Source organism: Podarcis liolepis (assembly GCF_965112155.1).
Source record: "Podarcis liolepis genome assembly, chromosome: 11".
NCBI lineage: Eukaryota > Metazoa > Chordata > Lepidosauria > Squamata > Lacertidae > Podarcis > Podarcis liolepis.
Genome location: NC_139565.1, coordinates 39,968,034 through 39,983,811, shown reverse-complemented (window position 1 = coordinate 39,983,811; position 15,778 = coordinate 39,968,034). Strand labels below are relative to the sequence as shown.

Genomic DNA, 15,778 nt, shown 5'->3' with positions numbered 1-15,778 from the left:
CAGTCCTCTGGTTTCCTTGCTGCCTTATGATTCTATAATAATGCCCACCTAGTCATTAATAAGTATATTAAATATCAATTAATGTTTAACCAAAAATACTCATGAATTAAAGTCACTGCTTCTCATCAGTTGGTAATTAGCATCCAGTTACAAATCCGATTATTGGTATTGACTAGCTGTGCTAGCTTAAGACTGTTTTTGTTATGAGAATTGCTATGAGTTACATAAAAGAGTACCATATTTTTTGCTCTATAAGACGCACCAGACCACAAGACGTACCTAGTTTTTGGAGGAGGAAAACAAGAAAAAAATATTCTGAATCTCAGAAGCCAGAACAGGAAGAGGGATCGCTGGGCAGTGAAAGCAGCGATCCCTCTTGCTGTTCTGGCTTCTGTGATAGCTGTGCAGCCTGCATTCGCTCCATAAGACGCACACACATTTTCACTTACTTTTTAGGAGGGAAAAAGTGAGTCTTATAGAGCAAAAAATACAGTAATCATTGAGAGTCCAAAAAAACACAAAACCCCACGCAAATGAGTGTGCCCAATCAATTTTACTGAGTAAAACTCTCAGTACATCCCTGGTTCTGCTTTCATGCTGGTAAACTACTTGCTGGCTCTTTTTTCTAATTCCTCTCCCTGTATTGTATCTCTTAGGATTGCTAAAATATTTATAGAATCTCTAATGCCTTTTGGGTCACTCCTCCCAAAGGCTCTGTGAGCCATGTTTTAAACATAATGCATTATGTTTCTTTCCTCACCTTTCCACACTTTCAGAACATCCTGAGTACATGTTGCTACAGAGAGCTTGTGAACACTTCCTGTTAAGACAGTTTTTCATTGAAGAAAAATATTAGATTTAAGTTCCATGGAATCAGTGAAAACACTGTATCCAAAAAGCAAGAGTATTAAAACTAGAGATAAAACATACAAACTACTATCTTACCGTTTGTAGTTGTTTTACAATGCTTTACGTTTATTTTCCTTAATTCTGTATTATTATTTACCTGCCCTTTGCCCTAAGGCCCCAGACCGGGTTACAACAATACAACATTTAAAACAATTTATTATCACAAATATAGGGTGAGTCCTGAAAATAGATATCTCAGGCATCAAAGCTGTGCATCTTCAGCATTCAGGACAAGCTGTATAGTGAATTGCCATATGGACCACTGTGAGGAGTTCCACAGCTTAGGGAAGAAGGCTATTCTGTTATTTTTAATAAGTGCTTATTCTGTAACAAGTGAAAACATGCTATTCTACAACATTGTTCTGAATCACTCAATCAACAATTAGCTTTAAGATCTGCTGTAATTAAGATAGCTACCCGCATTGCTCAAATAATTAATTACTTGCTCACTTCATATATGTAGCATTTTAAGTAAAATTGTCCATTACCTGCAGTTTTCATCATGTGAAAACACTTCACATAAATTTTACATGGGCAGGTATTTTTCAGTCCCCCACAACCACTACACCAGTTGAAGCCACTGAGATGCAAAGTCTTTGTGGCAGGCACAAGTATGGGGTACGATGGTGGCACAAGTGACATGACAGATCCTAAAGCCAATGCAGAATCTGAATTGAGATCTCCTCAGATACTGATTCATTCTGATGAGTACCTTACAAATTCCAAATCTGATGATGACCAGCAGTTCATCGACTCCTTGGAGAACATGGGACAGATAGATTAAGTTCTGCCCAGTTGTGGTGTCATCGCCTCTGCTCCTCAGCTAAGCAATCAGTCCCAGTCTATAAGCAGCACTGACATCAATATTAGCATTCCTGTTCCTTCAGAAATCCACATGACACACTATGAAGACCAAACTAACAAGTCTGAATTGGAAGGCAAAGGACCCCAGGAAACTGCTGCCACAGACAATGCCGTAATAGAGTTCACTAAGCCAATTGATGTCTACTGCCACAGATTTATGCAGGACGCTCAAACTAAGATGACAAGTGTTTCGAAAATGGAGATGAATTCTCAAGAAGCCCAGCAAGAGGTGGATCGTGTTAGCAATAATGCTTCAAAGAAAACTGAATCTTGTTTGGGAACAGCTGTTGGGGTTCCTTCTAGACCATCTAAATTGAATGTACCATTTTCAGAGTCAGGATCCCAATTCTTAGCAGTAGAAAACACCAATGCTAAGTCTCATAACAGTCCAGGCTCCTCATCTAGTGTACTAGAAGCTGGGTCAGGTTTCATATGACTCCTTCACCAGCAGAGAATAATGGCAGTGGGGCAGTTTCTCCTTTCGCAAAGATTCACAGCTCCATGGTTCAACAAATCAGCTTTGCAGTGGCTAAAGTCCAGAAGAACCAGAATCTGTAAATTAAATTCAGCAAAATGAACTGAGAGAAATGTTCACACAGTGTCAGATGTGAATAATTCAGATCGAGAGAGCATACGCTTCAGATTTAAGTTGTACATATTGCTAAACTAATGGTTTGTAACGGCCTCCTGAGGGGAGGGGTGAACCATCTGCCACTAAGTACAGTGGTGCCCCGCAAGACGAATGCCTCGCAAGACAAAAAACTCGCTAGACGAAAGGTTTTTCCGTTCGCGATTTGCCTCGCAAGACGAATTTCCCCTATGGTCTCGCGACTTTTTTTCTTTGACTAAAAACAAAGACATGTTTTGTTTATAAAGTTAATTTATTTTCCCTTAAATTTTTGAACTGCTCTTTACAGTATGTGTGACTTTAAAGAGCAGTTAATAAACTGTTGTTGTACCAAATTTGGCTTTGTTTGGACTTTTTTTGACCATAGGAACGCATTAATTGATTTTCAATGCATTCCTATGGGATTTCGTGCTTCGCAAGACAAAAAATTCGCTAGACAACAAAAAATGGGGAACGAATTAATTTCGTCTTGCGGGGCACCACTGTATTGGTATCAAAAAATGCCAGTAACTATGTTTACAGAAAGGTTTGGGAAATGTTAATTGGGTTCTGAATAGGTTTCAGAATTATTCTCAGGTGAAGGTAAACTATATTAAACAGGCAGCTCATACCCCAGTGGTTGATGTGCATGTTAGTTTGTGTGATCAATTGCACAATTATCTTTTGAGACCAGTTTCTACAGGCTTTCTGATTTATGTAGAAGCTGGTTCTAAACACCTGTTAACCCTAAATGCATTTAATGTTATTGGCCAAGTGATAGTGAGTGTCTGTGCACGGGTGCATGCCCATGCAAGACTCAGCTCTCAGTTTTAACATAAAAGTGAATTGATTGGTGTTGAATTGCCAGGAGAACAAATCCCTCTATAAATATTTCTGTAATTATCTTTAAACTATTTTGAAATGATATGATAAAAAGTGTCAACGCATCTGTGAAACAGCCAACTATTTTGTTTAATTTCAGCACAAGATGTGCTCGATACTTAAATAACAGATTTAAAATAGCAACAAGCCACAATGTGATATTTCCTAACATCTTTATGTTAGTTGCTTAAACTCTCAGTAACAGTAACATGCCTGGGTGTGAAGAATATTCATTGACCTCTGATTTCCAGGTTAATCTTGGGAACTTTCCTTGTATTATATAAACCATCTTCAAGTCTTCATGCACAAATCACAGAAAGGAGTTATATTAATCAGTTCTTACTGAAAACCTGCATGTAGGACACCTGTATCTAGTAATTTATTTCTGCTTAATGTGCACAATAAAACTGTCAATTTGGTTGAGGAAGTAGCACAGAGACAATGGAGGAAATTCAGAGACTTTTACATCATTTAAAGACTTTTCCTAAGCCACAATACCTCAAGGACTGCCTCTCCTCATATAAACCGACCAGGACCCTGCGATCATCATCGGAGGCCCTTCTTCACTTGACTCTTCCATGAGAGATCCAAAGGGTGGCAACACGAGAACAGGCCTTTTGTGTGGTAGCTCCCTGTTTGTGGAATGCTCTCCCCCAGGGAGGCTCGCCTGACACCTTCATTACAGGCAAAAACATTCCTCTTCTCCAATGCCTTGGGCAAATTAAACAATCTAGGGTCTTTTAAACTGTGGTGGGGTATTATTTTGTTTTTTACTATGTTATGTATTTTTATGTTAAGCGCCCTGTGATCCTCAGATGAAGGGTGATATAGAAATTTTAGTAGTAGTAGTAGTAGTAGTAGTAGTAATCCCCACACACAGACACTTACTCATCTCTGTCTAACCATGTACAAAGGTTCCAAAGTCTCACTTCATATGAAGCCACTGATTTTGAAAAAAATAAATTTTGTAGCGCCTGAATGGTAGAAGATTCAGGACAGATAGAAAAAAAGTAGTTCTTCATGCAACACATAGTTAAACTATGGCACTCACTTCCACAAGAAGAATTGATGACTCCCAACTTGGATAGCTTTAAAAGGGGATTGGACAAGTTCACAGAGGACAAGGCTATTACTACTAGCCACGGTGACTGTACTGACTGCCACAGTTGGAGGCATTAGAGGTTGTAGGCTGTTGGGAATTGCAGGTGTAGTTGTGCTCGTGTCCTTTTTACAAGCTTCCCACAGTATTCTGGTTGGCCACTGAGAGCAGGATGCTGGGCTGATCCAACAAAATCATCTGATGTTAAGCAGAAATGGCAAGATTCAAAAGCCAGTTGGGAACATTTCAGTGTTCCAGGACGTTCTGTAAATGACCTTAAAGTAGCCATCCTGGCCACAGTCAGTAAGGGAACTATTTGTCCATCTAGCCCACTATCTCTCTCCTTCCTATGTTCCTTAATGCCTTTATTGTGTTTCATACCTGCATGGTTTATTTTTTGAATTAAATTGCATTCCAAGCAGTTGTTTGGGGGTTAACAATCAAGTTTTAACTTGAAGAAAATTTTCATGCATTTTCCCTCCGAATCCAGAAACCTTCACCCATATTTGTTATCTTCATTAACAGCTGTTGCTAGCCACCTGCTGTGAGGCCGAAAAGGAAACTTGAGTGACTGTTTTCCACATGATTTTTTTCAGCATCACACAGTGCTCACATCTATATATAAAATGTGCTGCACAATCATACAAGGATAAATCTCACTTGGCTAAAATCTCCTGAGTTGTGAGAAATGCAGGTACTGCTCTCAGCTTAGAATGTGCTAAAATGTTAGCTTCTGTTTGATTTACCTGCTACTCTTTGGTTAGCTACTTAGATTAAAAACAAACAAACACCGCCTGTATGTTTTCCATCACTTTGCTCATTGACATTCTTCTGTTCATAATAAAACAAAAATGATGGGTTGTTGTTGTTTTTTTGCACCGTCTCTCATAATGTCTGTAATGGACTTTTGCCTGTTGTTTTTCTTGAGGGTAGGAGAGAGTGGTTACTTTCTAAAATGCCACAAAAATCAATGCAAGGTAAAGAAAACAGCAGAAAGAAGGAAGATGAGAGCATACTGTTAATCGAAACACAGACAGTTCGCTTCTTGGAGCAAAGACTGACTGTCTCTTATTCAATTAACACAGTTCACTTTTGCCTTCTTTGTTCTGAGAGCAGTATAAGGAAGTAGATTTTAGCCTGAAATCATTATAGATTTATTTTATGTTTCTTAAACAACTGATGCAAAAACCTCTGGGAGTGTTTTAAACAATTAGTCCCATATATATATATATATATATATATATATATATATATATATATATATATTCATTGGTTCTGTGGCTGTCATACAGAACAGTTTCCTGATGTGCATCCTCTACCTCTCTTCAGACTTGCTTCATAAAAACATCCATCATCACAGTTTGCCTTACTAGCCGCATAAATGTAACACAGACCACATTGTCCCTGAAACATCACAGGGCCCCATCATTGAAATCTACATGGAATAAATTTTAAAGACACTGAGAAACTAGTTGAAGGGAGAACTACAAGGAAGGTATTTGAAAGAAGACATTTGATTAAAACAGCCCTTTTTTGTTTGTTAACAGAATTTTTCTAGACAGAAGTATTCCTATTTAAGTGTGTGTCTCAAGTTATCAGGGAAAAAATTAACTGACGTAAAACATTATATTCTATGGAGCTGGATATCAAGCAGACATTTGCATCATATTACTAAATACAGTATGCAAGAGCTAAAGCTTCCTAACATCACTGCAAAACAGGCAAAAACCTTCCAAAATTACCTTTTACCCTTGCCACTAAATCTCTACTAGATGTCTGGCAGACCAAGATTATGCTTTTCTTATACCTAGTGCCTTTCTGTTTGCTGAAAATGGGTGGAAAATGTTGACATCCTTCAGTAATGGTGACAACATTCGGTTTTGCAGGTTAGCAGAGGCTAATGTGGTGAACTACCCTTCATTCCAATTGGGTAAGGAAAAATTATGAGCCCATTGGTCCATCTAGCCCAGTATTGTCTATCCTGGCGAGCAGCAGCTCTCCAGTGTTTCAGGAAGGACCTTTTCCCACCCTACCCAGAGATGCCACCAAGGAGTGAACCTGGGGCCTCCTGCATGCAAGGGAGATGGTCTGCCTCTTGAGTTGCAGTTCTTAGTAACACATATGCTTATGGTGCTGCTTGAGTTTGGGCCAGAGACCAGGCTGGGAGTGGGGTGATCCTTCCTTCTTCCCAAAGGCATATGGAAAATAATTCTTAAAAACAAAGAAAATATTTTAAAGTCTTTATGGAAAGCAAAATGAGAAATGCAACTGGTGACTAAAGAACACCTTATTCATCCACAGCCACGTATACTGAGAAGACCCAGCTTCCCCTTTTTTAAATTTGATGTGGACTATTAAAACTGAATTAATTAAGATATAGTAGAATGAATTTCCTATTTATGTGACAGGAAGTTCAGGCAGGAGCCTAAACTTATCGCTTTTATGCTTTTGGCGCATGCAGTAATGAATCTGCAAGAGCCTTGGATGAAAGGGTGTTTAATACTAGCATGTAACTTATGCTTTGGATTTATGATTGCTTTTCATTTACTCTTCGAAGTCAAGGGGGCTTCTCATACAGTTCTGGCGGGGAAAATTGGGTCAGACATTTAGCTAATGCAGTATGAGATGTATGACTGTGGAGTTCACCAGCAAGAACAATTACAGTAATAAAATTTCTATTTTTGAATGAAAAATGATTACATTATAAAGTCTAATCCAGGGTAAATATAAGGCAGGTTTGCTTAAAGTAAATCACACAGAGATACAAATCAAGGATTACATCTATTCATCTGAATCTTCTCAACTGGTGCAACTTAACGTCACAAGTTCAACTAATGTCACTAAATGTTTGCATGATTATGTTTTGATTCATGATTACAAGATGATTCAAAGTTTTGAGGCAAAAATAGCCGCCTGGCAAATTTTGTGTTATATTTGCCATATGAACAGAGATAAATAAAATATAATCAAACGTAGCCAATTTGATTAAAGTCCTCTGGAGAGTGGACTACATATAGAAGATTTATATATGGAAATCAAATAGTTTCACACCAATGGCAGCACTTGTCACTTCCAGATTCATTCCTTACAAGCTGTGACATAAAATGAGGAAATAAAACCTAGGTGCACATTTTGTAGTGATGTTTAGGATATGTTAATACCCCAGAGCATTGAGTCATCTTTCCCTTATACATTTTTATCTCATTATTTGAGAATAAGAATGCATTATCAATTAAAAAGTTGATAAAATATTATTCCCAATCCATTTCATTTAATTAAATGCTGGGAGAATGGGTTGGTTTTGTATTAGGGTGAATATTTTACTTGTGTTGCATGGGGAAGGGTCTTATTTTGGGATACAAATGGAAGTTAGCTGTAGTAACAAATGTTTTGTTCCATATTCTCCTTTTATCACATATCATAGAGTAAAACCATGTCAGATTTTTTAAAAATAATAATAATCGAGAGTGATTTATTATGAGCCTTTGAGAGACTGGTCACTAGGAGGTGGTTTTTGATATCTAATGTCTTTTCTTTTCAAACTATGCACAATAGCCTCATAAGCACAGATGCTCTAACTTTATAAAGATCTGCAATAGTTTGACACGCAGTCACATTTTTTTAGGTCACATTTTTAAAGCAATTTTGGCATAAGGGTAAGTACATCCATTACAAAGGCTGGAAGTTGCAAGGGGTTGTATCATGTAAAGAGCCTATCTGAAAGGGACCACCCCATATTGGAGAAAAAGCTGCATGAGAAATTAGTTAACGTAAAGCATAGTTGGTTCCAGATAACCTAAATTAGATCTTTCATGAGCTCTGGACTGTCCAAAGAGAGAGGAATTTGCTCCCAAACCTTGTTTGTTTACAATCCTTGGGGCAATTGAAAGGGTTAGCATCTCAGTTATACAAACTGCTTGTTGATATCATTATAGGATCCTCAGAAGGCTTGAGAATGGTGTGCGAGGGAGATCTAGGGCGTCTTGTTTTATTCTATTTAATTTTTAGGGATTCTTGTTTGTTTTATGGTTTTTAACTCCCCAGAGGACATTATTGAGTGGGATATAAATATTGCAAATAAATATAATAGAAGGCATGACACAGAAGGAAAGAAAGATAGGGAGGAAAAAGGAAAACAAGCAAAATCTGGCACAAGTGCTTAAAGTTTGTATACTAAGCAGTTTGAATGAAAGCATTTGGAGGGAGAAGGGCGAACTGGAACTGGCCTGTCAGCAGAGCCCACGGAGTGTGTCCTGATTTATATCATTCCCTGCTGCAAGATGGCATATGAGGGAGAAATGAGATCAAATGTAACTGGACTATTATATTAGCATATGATTTCCCCCTATCTTTTCTCTGTGTATCTAAGAAAAGGAATTTATACTAGCTGTATTTTTGAAAGAATTATAACTTGTTCTTTTTTTCCTGGTCCTGCAGGTTTTCAAAATACAGATTCCTTTACCCGAAGGCATTTCCCACATGCTGCTCACAGGATGGACTATATGGACTTTGAGGATGATAGCAGAGGATTGCGATTTGACATGGACATGGTGATAATCTACATTTATTCCATCAATTGGGTTATAGGATTCATTGTGTTCTGCTTTCTCTGCTATTTTTTCTTTCCCTTTTAAGGACTTCGATTTCCCATTGTTTCGTTCAGCCATCAGGCATGGGAACAGACATACCCTGATATAAAGAGCATGTAGAAGACTTGGATTTACTGTTTTACAATTTTAAATGGTTAAAATATCAAGAGTAACTCAGTGTCCATTTTCCAATCATTAGGTTTTTCTGCTGCATTTTGAACTTTGAATTGTGAAGAAGTATTTGTATATAGTGTGTACTTTTACTAATGCCTTCTAAAATGGACACACAGTTTTCTAATCAAATACTTTCTTTTTGGTTCTGTATTGCCAACATTTAAGCACATTAGAGCAGATTCAAATGTGCATATTCACTGAAAAGTGGCTTCAGCTACAAGCAACAATTGGCATGTTTGAAACAGTCTTCATAGTTCACATCCTACAGATAGACCCTCCATATCACCTCAGATATAATGATTTCTGTGGAGGAGTTCACACCTTAAGCAGTTAGGCTCCCTTGTGATGTTTGGAGTTCTCCATGTGATATATTTGCTTATTTGCAGTGTGTATCAAATGCACTGTATATCACATGTTTTAAGACTCTAGATTTTCTTCTCAGTATTCACCCTGAATATATTAAGCTCACATAGGATATGGTTCAAGAGCAGTTTTTGTGGTGACCAATGTATCCAAACCTGCAGAGACAATCTAGCTCTCTTTTGTCTATGTTTGTCAAAGTATTGACGTGGAGGAAACTAACCTTTAGTCTCCTGAAGCAGAGTAGTCACATTTATTATGGGACAATGAGTGGAAACACAAATCAAAGGCCACATTAGTACTGCCTGTGTTTAATGGAAGCCGTTTCCACAATGCAATTAAAAGACGCCCCAAAAAGTCATATCGGATTGCTATTGTAGGAAAATGCTACACCTCATGTTTACTGTAGATAACACCATATGTGGCAACAACATTACACCTCACCTCCCGCTGCCAGTGGGAACATTTTAGGGAATGGAATATTCAGACTTGGTCAATGTCATCAAGTAACAAATAATCAAGTGACGGTGCAAGATATCAGGTGACGAATATGAACATGTGAATCAGCCCTTTGTTTCTTTCTTAGCACTTGACATGCAAGGTGGAATAAGGTTACTTGCCTGTTACTTTAAGCTCACATCTTATACAGATTCACACATGCATACAGAATCAACTGAGGCATGAATGAACAATCACAGCTCAAGTATCAGTCAGAAAGGTTCCACACATCACCACACATTTCCTTAAACACAGTGTTTTTCATTAGAGACTGCTCACACATTCAGCTGTGAGTTGTCAAGTATTGAAAAATCAAATAATCTTTATTTGTGCACAAACTGCCGTTAGATGTAAGAAGACTGGAAGCATTGCAAAGATTCATATGTCACACATTCTTGTAACACACACACACAACCTCAGTATGTGGAAGAATAGGTAACTGAAAAGATTGTTGTTTGGCATTCTGAAGTTAGTCCTGTTAATCTCCTCTGCTCTCAGTATGACTGGATCTGGATCCAGCCCATAATTTAACATAGTATTTATTATTTCTAAAGTGCCTAAAACAAAACAAAGCAGGGTGCTATGAAACAGAGTTAACCACAAGAAAATGACGCCCCTCCGATTACAATCTAAGTGTGAGACAGCAGGTGTAACCTTTGGTCTGTCTAAGAGATTTCTACTAGAGGAAAGCAATGTATACTGAGAAATAGAGGCAACGAAATGCAAGCACTAAGAAGTTGTTTTTTTTAAGCAATTTTAAATTTTAAAAAAGAAGAGGACAAACACTGTTATATTTACAGACAAGAAAGGTGAGAAATATTCAGAGCAAAAAATTAGATATTTATCATTTTAGATAGCTTCTTAATTAAATAAGCCAGCTTCATAATCTATGGTTTGAAGCTAGATTGTTTAGAAAATGACCAGAGTTTATTTTAGACTATGATCTGTGCTTCTTACCAAAATTCATAGAAAGTGAAATTACTGTACTGCAGACATTTTTCTCCAAGCTGCACAGGAGAAGTGCTGAGCTCAGACTTGTTCTAGCTCATGCACTTTGCGGTGGACCATGGTCAGCCCATACTCTCAAGTTCACAGCATCTTAGTCTATACACTGATTTTTATAGCCCAATCACAAATATCACTGAGAAACTACAAGGATTCATCTGAGAGAACACTATCATAGATTAGCAGCAACTCACTGAGCAAATTTCTCAAAATAACAGGGTTTTGCCCTTGTGGGGCCAAGCACAGGAAGCGTGCAGCCCTGGTGCGGGGGTGCCCAAGGTAGAAATGAGACTCATAACATCAGTTTGGGGTTGAAATAGACCACAACTTTATTGATTACAGATGTAAGTAGGATTAAGTGAAGGCATTGGAAATGCATCAGGTATCTAGCAGCTCACCAGCTGGTTGATCAGAGGTTTGGTTGACCTTGAATAGCAAGTCTGTCTATTATGTACATTAAATTGGGGTGAACCCTTCTTGGCCGCCACTTGGAAGGGTGCTATGGCCCATCTTCCCCTGTGTGGACTCCCAGAGACACCCCTTCCCAGATCTCCTTTAGCCAATAGGCTAAAAATGCAACCCAATGTCTTATCCACCCAAAGTTGTAACAATTGCTATGAGGTAGGCAAAAGCCTGCCAACCAGCCAGTTTGTCTACTGGAAAATATCATCCCTGGCCCCAAATACAGCAACTGAGTATTCCATGGAAAGGTCCACACTCTGCCTCACCCACCCTCCTTTGGGCAGGACCATTCAGAAACAGGCTGGGAGGGTGAGGGATCCAACAATGTATGAGCAGCCAACTTCTGCTACGACTTGCCTTTTAAATTATTTGGGCGGACTTGAATGGAACTAGGTCTGTTGCCAATCATCACTCTGATTGGTCCATTCAAATGGGCTTTCACACTTTACAAGGCAACCACGTGAGTCGTGCCATGATGCAATGGCCCTGGGACTGGGCCACGCCAGGCTGCATACCATTCTTCACTTGTAGTCCCAGGTAACCAGCCATCCTTTAAATCTGGCAGCTTCCTTCTGTCTGTGCCCCATTTCTGACATACTTTGTACAGTCAATCTGTAAAGATTTCCATTTTAATTCATTAACTCTTTTATCCAATCTTTTTTGGCTCCCTCTTTTGTATTTAGCTTGGGCCAGAAAAGCTTAATCTGCATTATCTCAAAGGCAAAATACAGACCAGCTGAAAGCCTGGGGAACACCTGATGCTGCAGCTGTGCTAAAGCTAGGCAGCTGTTGCTTCTTCTATGCAATCCATTATAGAACTATGGATGTCTTTTATCACTGTATGTTCAATAAAGCAATACTGTGGGGCTGTTTAAGAATGAAAATATAAACTTCAAGGTTTTATTCATAGATCTGACATGAGGTTTCCCCTCACCAAAGGATTTAGGTTGTTTGGTGCTTATTTGTCATAAGTCTATGACTCAGTTGTTCCTGGCTCACCATAATGAAGAATGTGAAGTACATTTTCAGCCAAAATGTGTTTTGTACTTTGGAGCTTTAACAAAAAAAAGGGGGGGTAGTTCTGAAGAAATAATAAAGTAATTGTTTTTCTTGACCTGACTGATTTTTTAAAATGTCATTCTCTAAAACAAAAAGATTTGAAAATGTAAATCATTTGTAAGAATGTAATTATGGTGCTTTAAAAAATAAATATTAATAAACATTATATCCAAATCTATTCAAAACTATAAGTAATCTGGCATTTCTTGTGTACTTACATTAATAATCTGGTACACCAGTGCCATATAACATAATATTTAGGACAAGTCAATCCTCATATTACCTTTTAGTTACTACTGCACATCAGAAGTTTAAGCTTATATATCCATATGGATGACTATCCATATGGGAGGCTAGCACTCCACCTTCTCTCTGTCAATTTCTTTCTTTGTTACCTGCACTGATGGGCAAGCATGAAGTTCCCAGGGTTGGAGGTACTCATATGCCAAGGACTAGAGTCTCAGATGGGGTTGCAAGTCCAAGACATGGTGTCTATGGAGGACCCAACTGATGTTGAAGTCTGGGTTGATATACCAGATGAACCTCTGGTATTGCTGGTTCATCTGGGTTATCTGTTCAGCACCTCTTCATCTAGGTCAAAATCAGAGTCTGATACACTGCTCAGTGTGGTAGTCATAAAAGGAAACAGGTGCATCAGTTACTGAGAAAGTTCAGAAGCCTATGCTCATTAAGGACCAAACTGGATGTACACGGTAAATGTATTCGTGTCTTTCATTAGCCTTTCAAACCCTGGAACAGAAGTCTGTTGTCACATCCTATTAATATTCAATTGAGCAATGTTATCCCAGCAAAGGCCTAAGAAAGGCTGAGAGATTTATATCCTTGCAATCAGCTCCTCTCTCTCTCTCTCTCTTTCTTCCTTCCTGATCATCTGCTGGCTTTCAATGCACACCTGAACCTTCTCTAGTTTCTCACTCCTCTGAAGTAGACCCCTGGTAGGGGAACCCACTGATGGCCCTCGAAGCACTCCTCTGCCATCTGATCTTCTGAGCTTGATGTCATATCAGCTCCTGGGGGGTGAGGATGTAGAAGGAGAGTCTGGGTCCAGGTGCTGATGATGATCAAGGGGTCCAGGTGAAGTGTCTTTGGCACTTGGTGAGACTGTTTAACTATGGCATTGGGCTCTTCAAGCTCCCTGGTGGCACTGGAGGTCTTGGTAAAGACCCATTCCTCTTCCTCAGATGAAGTCCCCCAGGAGTCATGGCCAGGCTGGACTCCAACAGTACATGTTAAACATGTGTTTGGCCCATTCAAATATAAAGTAAGGCTGGTGAGAAGACGTGTGTGGGGAAAAGGAATTAAAACCTCCAGCACTCTATATGATCTGTCACCTTGTTGTGCTCCATATATGTGCTCTGTAACTACAAGGACAAGGGTGATCTGAAAGTGGAGATATTGACACCAGGCCCTTGTCATGGTCAAATCACTTCCTGTTGAGATTTAGGCTTTCAGCGCCTACATAACTGAGAATAAGCCATATTTAACAATACTGTGTATAGGATTGCACTGTTAAAATCTCATCTAGCCCTAAAGGTTGGACATGGAATTGTCCTTCAGGCCTTGAAAATATTGAAGTTGTTGAAGACTATGGTTGCCGTTGATACCAAATTGAACTGTCATTCTTGGCAGCTGTTGATCACTTAGAGAAAGTTCTTTTCAGAAAGCCATAGCCAGAGCATATTTCAAAGGAAACTTCTATCTTTGTAGGCGATGGCATTAAGCAAATGGGACATATTATGAATGTCTCCTCCTTACCAGCCCTAGCTTCCAGAACAGGACTGGATCCAGGCACCACTAAATCAATACTGACTGTTTCGCTGGTTCAGGAACCCATAGGAACAGATCTGTAATCATGGCAAATGTAACAAATTCATTAGTTAATGGAAATGAAGGACTCTGGAATTCAAATTTACTTTACTGAATAAGTGGGAATGCAAGGTCCAATTTGGGGAAAGCCCAAAACTTTGGGAATACAGATGGAAATTAATGTAGAGAGTGGGTTTTTTTCCCCTCTTTAACTCATTGCCTCCTTATAAGTAAAACTTGTTGAAATGTTTGGGCTCCATCCTGTTCTGCTAAACCAGGCATAGGGAGCCATTGGCCCTCCATATGTTGCTGAACTAAGCTGCCATCATTCCTGACCATTCACTATGCTTTCTGAGACGGGTGAGCAACATTAGGAGCTCAAAGGTTCCCCTCAGCTGTGCTAAACAAACAGGTGAAGCTGCCGTGTTGGCTTCCTGATGGCTGTCTACTCAAAGTAATCCTTCTGTAACCTGTTTTATTTCTATGAGCCATTATATTATTCTGGGATACATAGTTCCACCTATCATGTTTATTATGGGGCTTACAGTAGCATCTGATATATATTTGGCACCCATTTTAAATAGTAGCCAGTGTGATGTAGTGGTTAAGAGTGGTAGTCTCGTAATCTGGGGAACCGGGTTCGCGTCTCCGCTCCTCCACATGCAGCTGCTGGGTGACCTTGGGCCAGTCACACTTCAGTGAAGTCTCTCAGCCCCACTCACCTCACAGAGTGTTTGTTGTGGGGGAGGAAGGAAAAGGAGAATGTTAGCCGCTTTGAGACTCCTTAAAGGGAGTGAAAGGCGGGATATCAAATCCAAACTCCTCCTTCTCCTCTTCTTCTTCTTCTTCTTCTATTTGGAACAATTAAATTGGAATATTATTTGCAATTCAATTTTATGTCTCTGCTTTAATTCCCTATGTACTTGGAAGCAATAGACACCACTCTTCACTTACTGTAAAAGTATTGGTCTGCGTTCCCTGCATGAAAACCTAAAACAGCTTGAAGAGCTTTAGTTTGAAAATTGATCTAGCATATCTGGCTGCAATACGATCCCAATGTCACCATAATAGCAGTGTAACTGCACAAATATGCAAGTTTCAAAGGATGGTGAATTCAGAGCACAGGCAAAGGGATAACCTCACCTATTTCGGAGGCAGCAATGGGGAGAAAGGAGGACAGATAAGAACCTCATGGATAGGCAGAGGTAGGAAAAGATGCATTTGTGTCAGAGCAAGATGGTGTGCTGTAAAAAAAACAACAATCCAGAAGAGGACCCACAAGGATGGGCCACTGAATGCATCCCCAGTCAGATTTTAGTCTGGTTTGAGAGATGTTTATTGATATACATTAATGGAAAGGTGGGATGCACAACCTTCAAAGAAATGTGATTTATATAATGAAAAAAATCTAATGCAGTGGTATTTCTATGGAAAGATGGGCTA

At 39.1% G+C, this 15,778-nt stretch overlaps 1 protein-coding gene across 7 annotated transcripts in view; it reads left to right on the top strand.

Moving 5' to 3' along the window:
• Window positions 1–12,693, top strand: part of RNF180 (ring finger protein 180) — a 58,104-nt gene extending 45,411 nt beyond the window's left edge. For 5 of the 7 annotated variants that reach the window (XM_083465330.1, XM_083465329.1, XM_083465334.1 and 2 more), the window contains one exon: window positions 8,799–12,693. In XM_083465330.1, coding sequence (XP_083321456.1) covers window positions 8,799–8,995 — 197 coding nt within the window. In that variant the 3' untranslated portion in view covers window positions 8,996–12,693. Of the gene's footprint in view, window positions 1–776; window positions 888–1,023; window positions 2,278–8,798 lie in introns of those variants that run through there. The other 2 variants (XR_014517070.1, XM_083465333.1) reach the window with 2 other exon arrangements.
• Window positions 12,694–15,778: the final 3,085 nt, after the last annotated feature.